This window comes from Lethenteron reissneri, chromosome 64 (genome assembly GCF_015708825.2).
Source record: "Lethenteron reissneri isolate LAM-NWPU_2019-01 chromosome 64, ASM1570882v1, whole genome shotgun sequence".
NCBI classification, from domain to species: domain Eukaryota; kingdom Metazoa; phylum Chordata; class Hyperoartia; order Petromyzontiformes; family Petromyzontidae; genus Lethenteron; species Lethenteron reissneri.
Window position 1 is genome coordinate 6,114,831 of NC_083842.1, and position 15,127 is coordinate 6,129,957.

Below are 15,127 nucleotides of genomic sequence, written 5' to 3' on the forward strand. Positions count from 1 at the left end.
TCCTAGAATGCAAAGTAAGAACATTTGTTGAAGGAAAACGATTAATCCATCAGCCAACAGGTCTTTACATTCTTCAAGCCTTTGTTATCGTGCATGAAGATATGTATCATTCTATCATTAATGCTCGGAGTGCCACAGCAGGCACCACTCACTTTATAATTCTGTAAATACACAACCACATCAACATTGATACCTCATCTAGCACAGCAAATCAAAACAGCAGGATTGTTAAGTCACGTGCCAGGGGTTGATAAACCACATCATATCTACTAAGGAAGCACAGAAGTACTAAGTAAAATATCTTACTAAGCCTGACGCATGTCCAATTTGCCCTTGGAGCAACAGCCCATGTGCCAATTAGTCATAGAAAACAAGCACCTAAATTTTGAAATTGAGCTCACAGTAGACATATAAACTCATGTGTACACTCAGAAGTTATGTAAAGCAGGTTATATATGTCCAAATACACTCTGCACATAGAAACATTTGTCATTGAAACACCTTAAACCACATGATGTGCAGTGAACGTATTGTGCATGACCTTTGTTTTGCTCACATTAAGTTTTTATAACATTGCCTCAGAGGCGTAGCTAGGGGGGGGCAGGGGGGTACATATGTCCCCGGGCGCCAAGGTAAAGGGGCGCCAAAATGAGGCTTACAACGTCACATTATAACTTATTGCGGCGGGCGCGGCAGCCTGAAACTACTGCACAAATCTACACCTCAACCTAAAAGTGTATATATCCCGCCACACACAGCCTACATGTCATGTAATTATATTTTGGTACGCGCGCCTATTAAAAACTTACATGGAAGAACGTCCCAAACAACAAAAATCACAGAGCATTGTTTGTCAACTGTGACAACCACAGCTTAAACTTAGCAGGAGTACACTCAGCTAAACAGGATCCACTTGTCGTCACATTTTTTGGAACAGTTGAAAGTATATATTTGTTTTTCTCTCGTTCAACAATTCGTTGGGAAGAGTAAAAAAAAGCTGTGCCCATCACAGTAAAGCGGGAGTCTGAAACATGCTGGAGTGCACGATCAGAAGCTGTTAAAGCTATCTATGAAGGACTGGATGAACTAGTAGGGCTGCTAGACAAATTATCGGAGAACGTAACTATGACGCCTGAAACCAGAAGTGATGCAGAACAGTTACATGCATGCGTATTAAATTTTAACTTCATAGTTTTATTACATTTCTGGAATGTCATTCTTGGAAAAATTGATCGTGTTCAGAAGCGCTTACAGGATCCTACTATGAATTTCAAGGAAGCAGCAACTGATCTTGAATCTTTGGAGCATGAATTTGTCAAGCTTCGTGATGATTTGAGCCAAGTTTCTGTAGAAAACGCCAAAACAAGATGCACAGCCTGGGGGATCGATGTGGACAGAAGAATTATGCGACGTCGGAAGATGCCAGGAGAGCTGGCAAGAGATGCAGGACTTTCAGCAGAAGAAGAAATTGTGCGCGTTATGAAGAGCGTATTTTATCGACTTCAACAGGAGATGTCAACACGGTTTTTACGACTAAAAGACCTGAACACAAAATTTGGATTTCTGCTGGACGTCAAAACTCTTCTATCCGACACGGATGTCGATGCAATTCGTCGAAATTGCACAGATTTTGGAAATTTCTATGACACCGACATCAATGGCCACGAACTTTTCACAGAAATTGGAGATTGCAAAATGCTGCTCAGTAACCGGAATGAAGTTCTACCAGAAACTCCTTTGGATCTTCTTTGTTTTATTGTGTTTTATGGAGACGACATATTTCCGAATTTGCGAATTTCACTGCAAATTTTATTAACAATAGCAGTTTCAATTGCAAGCTGTGAGCGGTCGTTCAGCAAATTGAAACTTATTTTGTCGTATTTGCGTGCTTCAATGGGACAAGATCGTCTCATAGGAAAATGTGATTAAATGGTGGGGGGGGGGGGCGCCAATTTTATAGTTGGTGCCCGGGCGCAAAATATCCTAGCTACGCCTCTGCATTGCCTGCAGCTCATTCCCATCGGACGTTACAAAAACGGGCATCCGCAAATCTTGGGATGGTTCATGTTTCTCCATTCATATGCATTTGCTTCTCCAATACAATTTTCAGAAAATATTTAGTCATGTCATTGTGAATAACTTTGATGACATTTCTAACTCGCATTTTACTGTGTATGTTGTAGTTTTTGTAAAACAAATGTTGGAGATTAGATAACTGCATCGATTTGTACTGAGTTGAATGTTTTCTTTGTCTACAAAGGCTACACACAATTATATTTTAAATTAATGAGCCTTTGCCAACATGTGATTATCAGTTAGTATATGGTCAATGTTAGAGAAACTATTTTCTCCAACCTGTGTGTGCAACCCTTGGTTGACTGGCCTGAAATGTTTTTATTATTTATCCCAATGTTTGTGAACATTATATTGATGCCATGAGATGGTAATGGGCCTGCAGTTCTACAAGTCACGTTTACCACCAATTGGTACCACTACTTTGTTGATGTCCACATTTACAGTCGCCTCGCGTGTTACGCTCGTTTACGTAACACAATTTTGCATGTTAGATGATATTACACTTAATTTTGTTATGCGCGCACTTTTTTTAAATAACGCCCTCCAGCGCGTTGGCCACGGTGTACGGAACGCGCGGCAAGCGAATCGTGAGACAGGCAACAAAGTTCAGTAGCGATGCCCGAGGTGCACTACTGACGACAACCACAAGCGGGCCAGCAGCATCAGTCAGCATCTCCTTCTCGCGCGCCACTCTCCACTCCTCCCCTCCACCAGCTCCAGTACGCCCGCTCAAGCATCTCATGACGCGTTCAAATATTTTAGTTTTACTTTATTTTCTTTTATACATGTATGGTAGTATTATAAATATATGTACTGTAACCAGTGAAATATGTAGATGGAAGAATGAGGTTCGATAGCGTGCTCTCACTAACTCAGACCATTCCCTTTATTTCTTATGGGAAAATTATGTTAATTGTAGGCTATTTCTCAAGAACACAACCCCCACGTAAAATGACAGGCAGCTGTACCAGCAAGGGCTTTCGGTTTGTTTACACTGCAAAGGACATAATCGACTTCTTCCAGTGTGACATCTGGAATATCCTCATCTCACAGTTGGTCTGATTCCTGCGCTGTAAATTTTTGCTGTCGAGATCCGCATACAATTCCTTTACTAATTGTAGGATTCTATCTTTATCATGAGTTAAGGTCCCATCTTTATTCCAAAGGGCTACAATTTACGATCATTAAACAAAGAATAAATGCTAACGTGAGAACAAAACACATTTAAATACTTAGCAAAGGGCGTGTGGCAGTTATGAAACAAAACATCAAAACAAGCCGTAAGACCCGTTTCAATGCAAAAGCATGCCGAGTGCACACGCTGGACAGATACAGAATGTGTAGTCACTGAGGGTATCCGTCCGTGGGAGAATGGGGTGAAGGAGCTTGCGACCGTGTTGGTTGCGTTGCAGTGCTGCGGTCAACTCACCCGATTAAATGGTTTATCATGAGATGGATCTTACCTGAGGTGGATTCATGTTGTGATAGAAGCAAAGCGATCTTCTTCAACAATGTTATGACTTGCACTCGAGAGTCAGCAAATTTGCAAGACTCGAGAATCTTCTTTAAAAGCGCTAGAAGAGAAGGGGACCAAGTGACACAGTAGCATTATACAATCTACGTTACTGAACAGTGCAAAGTCGTTGAAAATGTGTCGTTTAGTCATGCAAGACAATGTTATATTTTCACAGTTTTGAGAATTGTAAATACGCTTGCTGTGTGTGCATGTATGCTATTGTAGTGTTAGTGTGGTGGCTTGTGAATTGCTTTGCTTAATACGCTAAGGCCTCAACATGTGTGAGGGTATCGTTCTTGTAAATCTGTAGATACTGTATTACTGCATGTTTTTTGGGGGGAAGGGTGTTGGGCTCTCGTGTCCGAATTAAAATATTGTATTACATTAATACTGTACAGATAAATAACACCCGTCTACTTAAATTGTACAATAATAGAGATTGATAACTAAATCTAATACAGACAATCAATACATTATACTGTCAATTTGGAGGTTTTATTTACCTCAACACAAAGCGTCATGGTCACTTGAGCATTCGTGATAATTACACCATTTAGGCGTCCATATGACATCTTCAACAAGTGGCGGGCTAGATGCGGTACGGCAATGGGTGTGAATATTTGCGCTGTGCGTGAGCGCGTTGAGAATCACCAACTATGCAAGTGCCCCTCCGCCAGGATGCCATGTTGCCTAATCGCGAATAGTTGCGGGAAAGGTGCAAACATTGAACCCGTATAGAAATATAATATAGCAAATAATTGAATTTCGCGAAAAAAAATCTGCTAATAGAAAGGTTTTACTGTACAGTTAATTAAATTTACATTACAAGTATGTCTGTCAACCCCATATAATATATGGTGCTGTCTGGCTGGACAGGAAGTTCCACGTTATTTTGTATGGAACATAGTTTTCAATGAAAAATCATACTTTGGAAATTGCTTGTATCATACCAATCCATCAGCTGGGGCTGCATTCAAATATAAGTAAAAAAAAAATCACTGAATACTACAGATAAATATTGGCTATTAGTTGGCATTTTCTATAGCTCAATGGTGGTTGGAAAACAAAGTATACAGATTTTAAACCTGGCAGGACACAATTTTATCTATTTTATTTGTGAGAAAACAATAACATTTGTTTGAAAGATTACTTGTTAGTGGCAAATGTTTAGTTTTTAGCTTTACTGCTAACACATTATCCCCAATTGAGGTTTTGGTCTAAAATTAAACTCGTTTTTAGTACAATTTTTAAAAAAAATATTTACCCCTGCCAGTTAATGAATTGTTACAATTAAATACAAAAATCCAATCTTTTTCGTCTCATATATTCCTTCTCATATGTTGTTTCAATTGTGTTGTCTCTGTTGTACAAATATTTACTCAGTTTCCTTAAATGTAACATGAGCATCGATTTGCATGGAATTAGTATATATTGTATAATAATGTATTCCCACACAGATCCTTGCATGCATCATGAGCATCAGAACTACGTTTACTCATGCAACGTTATCACGTTGGGGGAAAAGTCGTTTTAGTTAACTGCTGTTCTAATGGCCAAGTTTTGGGTAACTGATCAATACGCCCAGTTTTCTCACTGCATGTTTACGGCTGTCAACGATACACAACATTAAAAAAATCCCTAACGAACACGGCACTGGCTAGACGTGTGGAAATGTAATTTCTCTGTGCCCTGGATGGCCTTGGTTGTGTTTTGGGGCTGAGTGAGAGAAGCAGGGACCAATGGTGTTGGTTGTGGGGCTGCCACACCAAAAAGCTTTAGAACCAGGACTCTGGGGTAAACCCATACTGGCAACACTAATTTATCCTTACACCTTATTTACATTGGATTATCTTTACGAGTTATCATGACCCCGCTATAGACAAACAGATCGACACAACCGATGCATTTGTAATGCGAGCAAGGATTGAGGGGGGCGGAGTCTGGGTCACGTGAGGAGAGGGAGGAGTTAGGGTCACGTGGGGGAGAGGATTTAAGGAGAGAACCGGAAGGGGATCGGGGAGTTGAGATAGAGTGAAACTGGAGGAGGCCACGCTGGGCAGTACGGGGAGAGTGGCGCGGTTGCCACGTGGTGGGAGACGTCAACACCGTCAGCCATAGGTGTCAGACGCAGAGAGCTGGCGGGCTGTGGTAGGCTAGCTGTATACGGGGCAGCAGTGAAGCTGGAGAGCGGAGCAGCGGTGTGGCTGCAAGGCGGAGCAGCAGGGAGACTGCAAATCGGAGCAGCAGAGTGGCTGTGGAGTGATCGTCGGGAGAGACGCGGGCCTGAGCGAGGACGCCATGGTAACGAGATTCTACGAACCCAATAAAGGACAACGGAGATCGACATATGAGAAAGAGTCCTTTATTACACATTAACAGATAACTGCTTTAAAATGTCATCATGTGGTAATCCCAATGAGTGGTGCAGTCTGCTGGACATAGACAATACTACTGTAATAAGAGAGTACACCGATGGTCGCCGACCGGCTGGATAGGCTCCGCTGTATCAGTCATAAGCCAATCAAGTTAAGTGGGATCATCTGGGCCGAAGTTCAGGGGCAGAGCTCAAGGGTGCTCACGGGGAACCATCGGGAAGGTTCTAGAAGGAGCGTGGCTAGAGGCGGGGCTTGGCTCCGCGTGAGAGGGATATAAGGGGAAGCAGGAAGAGGCTCGAGGTCAGTGTGGGAAGTCTGGAAGCGGGACCACGTCTCGCGCCTTCGGAATGCCAGCGGCCACGTGGCGGTCCGAGGGTTGCCTCCTTGCGCGCTACCAGCCAGCGGTGCGCAGGAGCGGGGAGCGTGAGTGAGCCGTGCGGGGGACGAAGTCAACACACGCCGCGCAGAGAAGAACGGAACGGTTAATATCCGAATGGAGGAGCGTGGAGCTGTTCAGCCGACACAGATATAAATAAAGAAAGACAAGTCAATGTTCGTCGTTGAAGCGTTTTAATACAACTGGTGTCAGAAGTGATTCTTGGAGCCGGACAACTCGACGTACTGCAAGGATGTCCAAGCATCTCAAGAAGAAGAACCCGCCTGCACCGTCTTCCGACGACGATGACGACTCGCTCACCCAAGACCAGCCGACCCCGGGTGCCGTGGACCCGTTTACTGTAACCACGACTGGCGCGACCATAGCGCCGGGAAAGGACGTCGGGACAGAGCCGTCTTCGTCTCCGGGTGCGGACGACGGCTGGCGGCATGTTGCTGAGCAGATCGACTCTCTCCGCGGGGTTCTGCTTCACCTTGTCTCGCTGGTCACGTCGTCTGCGGCGCCGGGACGGCCACAGGACGTGCTGCTGAGTGGAGACGTGCAGAGCTCCCTTCGGGGGGCCTTGGAGGGTCCCCTCGTGCATTTCACGGCCACCATTACGCCTGCGGAGGGGCCGTCCGCCATTACGCCCACGGTGGGGCCGTCCGCCATTACGGCCACGGTGGGCGCCACATGGCGGGAGGCCGCCATCTTGGGCGCGACTGCAGAAGCACAGTCTGAGGCCCCCATTTCGCCAGAGCCGCGTGGCGCGCTGCCGGGTGTGACGAAGCCCGCCGGTGACGGGGGTGCGGGGCGCAGTCATTGTCTTCCCCACATCAAGAAATTCGTCGCGGGCGGCGACTGGAGTGCTTTTACATGGCGATTTCGAGTCGGCTTTTCATTGGAAGAGGAGGCTTTGAACGCTCTACCTACCCTCCTAGACGACGTGTCACTAGCGGTGTTCCACTCTATTCCCTCTGACAAGAAGAAGACATTGAAGGGCGCGTTTGCCGAGATGGCGGAAGTTTACGAGCCACCTTCAGACACTCAGCGGAAGTTTATGCATCGTCGGCGAGGGAGCAATGAATCTCCCCTTGCCTACCGGGGCGCGCTGTTGGCGCTCGCGATGGCCGCTTACCCCGACACTAGACCTGATGTTCTTGACCCTCTCATCTTGGGCAAGATGCTGGAACTGTCAAAGGACATGGGCATTCCACTGCCGGTGTGCGGTCATGAGCCGCTGACATCCCGATGGGCCGCTAGGTGCCTCGACGCCCAGGACAACTTGTGCTGTTGGGCGCAGATGGCCGCCTGGACGGGAGACCCGGGCCAAGATGGTGAACCGAAGGGATAGGCGCCATCTAAAGTCGTCCACGTCCCGGACGACGTGGGGGTCGGGGACCTGGCCACTGCCGCTCCTCGCTGGGATCCGCGGCGGAGACCAGACTCGCGCTGTGAGGGGTCCTATAAGTCGCGTGGGGCCGACGATGGGGCCACTCGGCGGGCTGCGGTGACGTGTTTCAAGTGTGGCCACCTGGGCCACTTCGCACGGGACTGCCGGAGTCGCCCTCGTCCTCCATTGCCTCCCGTGGCCCCAGCTCCGGCGCTGCCTCTATGGACGGACCACGACTCCGGCCAGGCAAGTCGGCACGCATCAGACAGCCGGCATCAATTGACATCTCACGCATCTTCCGACGCACGTAGTAATACACCGCGTCGCGATTCAGACGGTGCCGTTGGGAGTTCGCCGCGGTCGATAACACAATGGAGGAAATTGGCACGACGTGTTGCGGCGGCGGCGACGGGATCCTCCACGGTGCCGGGTTCTATACAGGGGGTAGACGTTCCAATGTTAGTGGACACTGGGGCGTCTGCCACTATTATTTCCGACGTGATTTTCCAACTCCTTTCTATCCCCACCTCATGGGTGCAGCCGGCTTTTTATGCGTGTATCGCTGCCAACGGGGGTAGTATGGGCATCATCGGGCAGGTGAATGCCCATATTGCCATTGGGAATGTTGCTGCGTCGGGGACGGTTTTGATTTCCAGGTCCCTGGCGGTGCCCTACTTATTGGGCACTGACTTTCTTCGTAAGATGCCTGTCAAAATCCTTGTGGATCAGGGATGTCTGGAGTTTCCGGCAGGTCGTGAGATGTTTTTTTTGCCGTCCCCGCTCAGTCGTCCTCCGCCATGCGTGGCTGTGCAGATGTTTGCAGATGTCACTGTTGAGATTCCGCCGGGCTCCCAAATGCTCGGTCCATTACGATATTGTAAACGATTTGGCGAAGCAAATGCGGCGGCAGGCAGACTGTTGTCCCCGTCAAACACCGCTACCATGAGTCGTGCTCTTTTGGGGGCCCAAACGATTATCCGTGCCGGTCAGGCCCCGTTTTTGCAGGTTTTGAATGGGGTTCCGGAAGGTGTTTTGGTCCCGGCCGGTACGGTCTTGGCTCATGCCACTACCGCCTTTACAGACCACGATGAGAGCCGACTTGGGAAATTGGTGGGGGAGACTCATCCCAGGGCGTTGTCCGACGATTGTTGGATCGCGGAATTGTGCCAGGAGAATTCGTTCTTGGCCGCTGATCAACGTGGCGCGCTATTGGTGCTGCTATCCGACTACGCCAATATTTTAGCAAGGATGACTTTGATTTGGGTCCCACATCGCTCGTCCCACCACATTGATACCGGGGAGGCGAGCCCTATACGACAAAATTCTCACCATTTGAGCCCCACAAAGAGGGACCATGTGCGGTGTGCGCTGGATGAGATGCTGGCCGCTGACATAATCTCTCCATCTAATATCCCATGGGGAGCACCTGTTGTTCTGGTTAAGAAAAATAATGGAAACCTCAGGTTTTGTGTTGATTTTCGTAGGCTTAATAAGGTATCCGTGGCAGATGCGTACCCTCTGCCACGGATGGACGATTCCCTTGATGCGTTGTCAGGGGCGCAATACTTTTCCATCCTCGATCTGTCTTCCGGGTTCTGGCAGCTGCCCCTCAACGATTCTTCAAAGTCAAAAACTGCATTCCGTATGCCTCGGGGACTTTTCCAATTTAACTGTCTTCCCATGGGTCTGAATTCCGCGCCCGCCACGTTCCAACGCTTGATGGAGCTAGTTTTAGCTGGGTTGCAATGGGACACGTGTCTCATATACTTGGATGACATTATTGTGTTCAGTCGTATGTTCGAGGAACACCTTTGGTGATTGAAGGCTGTTTTCGACAGGATGCGTTCCGCTAATCTCAAATTTAAACCTAAGAAATGTCATCTCTTGCAACGTTCCGTGCGTTACTTAGGACACATTGTTAGCTCCGACGGTATCGCCACGGACCCGAACAAAACTTCTTGTGTTCGTGACTGGCCAACCCCAATTTCTGTGGGGGACGTGCGTAGTTTTGTCGGGTTCGCGTCCTACTACCGTCGGTTCGTTCCACATTTTGCTACCATCGCTAAGCCTCTACACGTCCTTACGGCAAAGAATCAGAGATTTAAATGGGGGACGGAGGAGGAAGAGGCGTTCAAGGCCCTTTGTGATTGCTTGGCGACCGTGCCGACGCTTGATTACCCTGACTTTTCCTTGCCGTTTATTCTGGACACTGATGCCAGCGATACAGGCATTGGCGCTGTCTTGTCCCAGTCCAAGAATAGCGTGGAGAGGGTTGTTGCGTACGTGTTCTTTCTCCGGCGGAGAGCCGCTACTGTGTGACGAGGAGGGAACTATTGGCGATCGTCCAATTCGTACGCCAATATCGACCTTACCTGTACGGCAGGAAATTTGTTGTGCGCACTGACCATGCTGCCCTTCAGTATTCCTTGAAAATCGAACAACCATCTGGCCAGCTGTCTCGATGGCTCGAGACGTTGCAGGAATTGTCCTTTGAGGTCAATTACCGTAAGGGTTCTCGGCATAGTAATGCGGAGTAATAAGAGAGTACACCGATGGTCGTCGACCGGCTGGATAAGCTCCACTGTATCAGCCATAAGCCAATCAAGTTAAGAGGGATCATCTGGGCCGAAGTTCAGGGGCGGAGCACAAGGGTGCTCACGGGGAACCATCGGGAAGGTTCTAGAAAGGGCGTGGCTAGAGGCGGGGCTTGGCTCCGCGTGAAAGGGATATAAGGGGAAGCAGGAAGAGGCTCGGGGTCAGTGTCGGAAGTCTGGAAGCGGGACCACGTCTCGCGCCTTCAGAATGCCAGCGGCCACGTGGCGGTCCAAGGGTTGCTTGAGCGAGCCGTGCGCGGGACGGAGTCAACACACGCCGCGCAGAGAAGAACGGAACGGTTAATATCTGAATGAAGGAGCGCGGAGCTGTTCAGCCGACACAGATATAAATAAAGAAAGACACAAGTCAACATTCGTCGTCGAAGTGTTTTATTACACTACTACTACAGTATACAGCTCTAGAGGATATACCTGTCACATACTGTAATAGGTAAGTGGCAAGTGTCTAGTGTCAGGTGAGGGATAATGAAGCATCATGTGTCACGTGACTGTCACCGTAGGAAAGGCTGTCGACTAGTTTGTCATGAGAACGTACAGGTGACTCAGCAATGACAATATATTAGAATGGTTTTCATTTTTAAAGCTTTCCAACTTAGCATACAAGTGTGTGAGCTGTATCCATCAGTCTATCTGTTCACCTGCATGTCTGTGGATAGTGGGGGACCACAATACCTTTTGTAAAGCTGGTCCGATATAAATAAAGTTTTCATCTAAACTTGGATTACAATATTGGACTTACTCTCAAGAGCAGTGCTTCTCGACCTGTTTTGGTTACTGTACCCCTTGTTGAAATTTGTTTCAACCAAGTATCCCATTGCCTCAGAACCCAACAAGGTTCTGAGAAGTAAATGCATGAATGAACATCAATATTTTAACCAGTTGTCCATTTTGAGAAGTATCCTAACTGCATTCACAACGTAATTTGTTTGCGCTCGCTGGTTACTCTTGGAAACCACCTTGTTTACAATCGGTGAGTTTTAGAAAGGTATTTTATATCGTTCTAGGTTACCATACAGATTAAAATGTAGCCCCTGGGACATTGCCACATATCCCCAGGGGTCTGCGTACCCCCAGTTGAGAACCAATGATCTAGATAACCCGGCAAAATGATGAAAGGGTTACCTAAAAGTCGGTGATAAACTCCAGTGTTGAATCAAAAACCTTTTCTCCCATGGTGTCTCAGAAGCAAATGTTATTCATCATCAACCATGATCAATCCACTGCTGGATGAAGGCCTCCCAAAGCTGCTGCCATCTCCAATTCTGCTGCAATGTAACAATTCACATTGCACCCACACACGAGCAGGCTCCATGCTCCATCTCCACGGTGGGCACACTCTTGGGTGCATTCCCTCACTTGGCTGCCACTTCCTCAATTTAATTGACGATCGCCCATCATCCATTATTGTGACACATCCTACCCAAGCCCAATTACTTTTATTTATTAAGAGCCTATACGGTATGTAATCCTGTATCTGTTCTACAGGGTGTTTCAAAAATATGGACCCAATTTCAAAGCAGTATATTTCACGATGGCAACATGTTACAATCTCACAAAAAGTTACAAACAGTTTAATGAGGTATCAAGTTTTACTAACCGTTTTATAAATGCTCTATGTGCCCTCCACCTGCTGTACGGACAACATCGAGACGATAATTAAATTTGTCCCAAACGCCTCTATTCTCACGTTTTCCTCTGAGGTGCGTGGTCGCCCTGTGCTCATCAACAGTCTGCTTCCTCAAATTGTTGCTACCAACGAGGAATGCTCTTTGACATTGGCGGATCAATGCCAAAACGCCGTTGAAATGCACTCTGCACCGCAATTAAGGATTCAGTCTTGCTGAACTGCAGAACGCAAAATGCCTTCTGTTGCGGGGTCACCATCTTGCGAATGACTGAGGCTAGGGGCTGTTTGTGCGCGGGGAGAGGCATCTAGTGGTAATCATTTGAAACTCTATGCCCCGCCCTTTCAAGTGGTATGTTGAACTTCTTTCATACCGTACGTATCCAACCGTGCTAATCAGAGGTGTGTTAATGTCTATGATTCTAAAGCGTACTTTATACCAGGTGATACACATTCAACAAGCATATTTAAGGGGAAATTGTGTCAAAATGTGAATACCAGATAGGCATTAAAAGATGTACATCTTGACACTATCAGATCTTTTGGATCAAAGAGTTTAAGATGGTAGAGAACAATCAACTTGTTTACTCATCGATTACCCTGTTATTTATTTCTTAAGTGCACTTAATCAGAAAGCGTGTATGAAGTCATTAACGATCGTGTTTTCTATAATCCATGTGCGCTGCACTTCTTTGTGCCTCTCCATGTAATTCTAATCATGCATCTCTCCATAATTCTCTGCATATTTCTACATTTTTGTTCTATTTATATTTTTAATAATCTAGGTTTCTGGACAATATGTCCTCAGATAGTATTCGCCGATAAAAAAAACTCTCAAAGCACATATTATCATAACGTTTATCTTTCCAACAGCACACAAACCTGCTCTCATCCGCTTCTGCTTCATCATTTTGATCTCGGTGTACTTTGAATAACTGTCCCCAGTGCTCACACCCTGCTGTGTGTTCCAGCTGTGTCCTTCCAACAGGTATCCGACTGTCTAGTGAACCTGTTATACATCACCTTTGTTTTGCTCATTTGTCTTGAGCCCAACTTTGCAACCTTTGCCATTAAGTTCTTGTAACGTTTCCTGCTGTTATTATGTCCAATTTCCATTGGACATAATAATGGCTAGGCAATCAGTACATTTGAGATAGTTAATGATTTCCACATTAATAGTAATGCTTTTATTTATCCAATCCAATTTTCAGAAAATATCTTCTAATGTTTCTGTAAATAACTTTTACAAAAGCTCATCACCTTTTCTGACTCCCCTACACTCCGCATGCTGGTACTTTATCCATGTAATCTTAATGGATGTTCTAATTTTTTCTGAGTGGTTTTAATTATTTCAAAGCTCAAAAAATACAACTCGAATGTAATTGCAGAAGAGTGCCCGATCACCAAACATACCTGAACCGCCTTCCTCCTTAAACACTTTAAACAGCATCTCCTTCTCATTCTCAGGGTGATCTTGAGACAGCACGTCCAGCAGGCTCTGCAGGCGGGGCACTGAGGAGGCGTCATACCTGTGAAGCAGATAAACACAACGTACATAAACTAAATAACGTTTTTTTTACAGCTAAGGCCCACAAAGCTACATAGGTCGTTTTCAGAAGCGACCTGGTCAGAAATTATTGCTCAACAAAGTGGCTTATCATGTGGACATTTATAGCAGCCAAACACTCTAAATGCATGTTTCTAAATGTGGAGGGAAAAACCAGAGGACCCGGAGAAAAATCCACACGACCAGGGGAAGAACATGTAAACTCGAAATATACAGGTGTCAGGGTTGAGATCGAATCCACCACCTCCTGTATACCAGGTGAGGTAGTTAACATCTCGCCACTGTAATAGTGAGTCAGCAGTGGTTATAGTAATAAAATAACTGCAATCAAGCACAACACTAATAATGAGCACGAAGGCGCTTTTACAAATCAAGGAGTCTCCATGCTCACTTGTATGTATGTTGAACTTCCTTCGCACTGCACGTATCCAACCGTGCTAATCAGAGGTGTGGGAAAAGGACAACAAACTAAACACGTGGCAGCCATTCTACATTCCAATGGGTGAGGTCAGTGATTCCATACGATGACACAAGGGTACTCTTTTTATTGGCTACCGAGGAATGATCGGCTGATTTAATCCTTCACTTTGAACTGATGATTTTAAATATTTCCAAAGTGAAGAGATTTCTAAGTTACATTGAGCACATCCCATGACCTTACACACTTATCGAACACAATATGCTATCTCTAGCAGAGCACTGCAGAAGAGGCAGGGCATTTGCTTTTATATTTATCAACCAAATATAAGTTGCTGTTATCAAATGAGCCATCGCAGAGGTCGCCGTATTGAGTCAACGGTGAATGCAGGAGCTCTGGGGCCCCAGTGACGCTACACAAGGTAACGGCTTCTAACACCCATTACCGATGCAACAGCTCTAGAACCAAGGACAGGAAGGAGGTGTAGCAAGCATCTGCAGTAAAACCCCTTTCAAAACAAGGCGCATCAAATGTGCACGACTCTGCAGCAACTTGGAGTTGCAACGCAGAAGATTCCTTATAAGTAAACCGCCTCATAGTCATTCCAGTTACACCAGCTTCTGCGTCTTCCAATTCAAGACTGCAGAAACTGATCAGGGGAAATGCTTGTTGCTCAATAAATGTGCACGTTACACACATCATATCTGCTCCTTAACTTGACACCTTGAACAAGGCAGACTGCGGCAAGCACTGGCACTCTCACAGATCTCCACAGAGCTCCAGAACTACGAGCCTGGCCGGTGACATGACAATGCACAGAATGTACTCTATGGATAGACTCGCCCCACCAAAGGAACATGGGAGTTTCCATTTCTGGCTCCGAGCTGTAACAGACCAGCACTGCACTATGCTGATATGAATGTTCAAACACTGACTCGAGGAACAGGCTTGGCCAGACACCTCGTGTGTGGGAGTGGGTCGGTGCAAACAGCCCAAGAGAGAGAAACTCCTCACCAGCGGATCTCCATCAGCTCCTTGATGAGGTTCCTAAGGGGGTCCGTTTTCTCCTTCCCCTCCCGCCCTGTCAGGGCGAGACGCGGACTCCAGTCACGAGTTTACACAACGAGGGTTCGTCCACTTTACGATGCGTTACATTCGGTCTGCACG

The 15,127-nt window shown here is 46.5% G+C and overlaps 2 protein-coding genes across 2 annotated transcripts in view; both read right to left on the reverse strand.

The window, feature by feature from the left end:
- The window catches only part of LOC133359139 (embryonic protein UVS.2-like), a 73,622-nt gene extending 58,520 nt beyond the window's left edge, over positions 1–15,102 (reverse strand). Inside the window, exons 1-3 of the mRNA XM_061577537.1 lie at positions 14,975–15,102; positions 13,389–13,504; positions 3,540–3,650 (exon numbers count right to left, since the gene is read on the reverse strand). Of these exons, the coding sequence (XP_061433521.1) occupies positions 3,540–3,650; positions 13,389–13,504; positions 14,975–14,988 (241 nt within the window). The 5' untranslated portion in view covers positions 14,989–15,102. The remainder of the gene's footprint in view (positions 1–3,539; positions 3,651–13,388; positions 13,505–14,974) is intronic.
- Positions 1–15,127, reverse strand: part of LOC133359101 (uncharacterized) — a 600,431-nt gene that overhangs the window by 415,454 nt on the left and 169,850 nt on the right. The window lies entirely within an intron of this gene.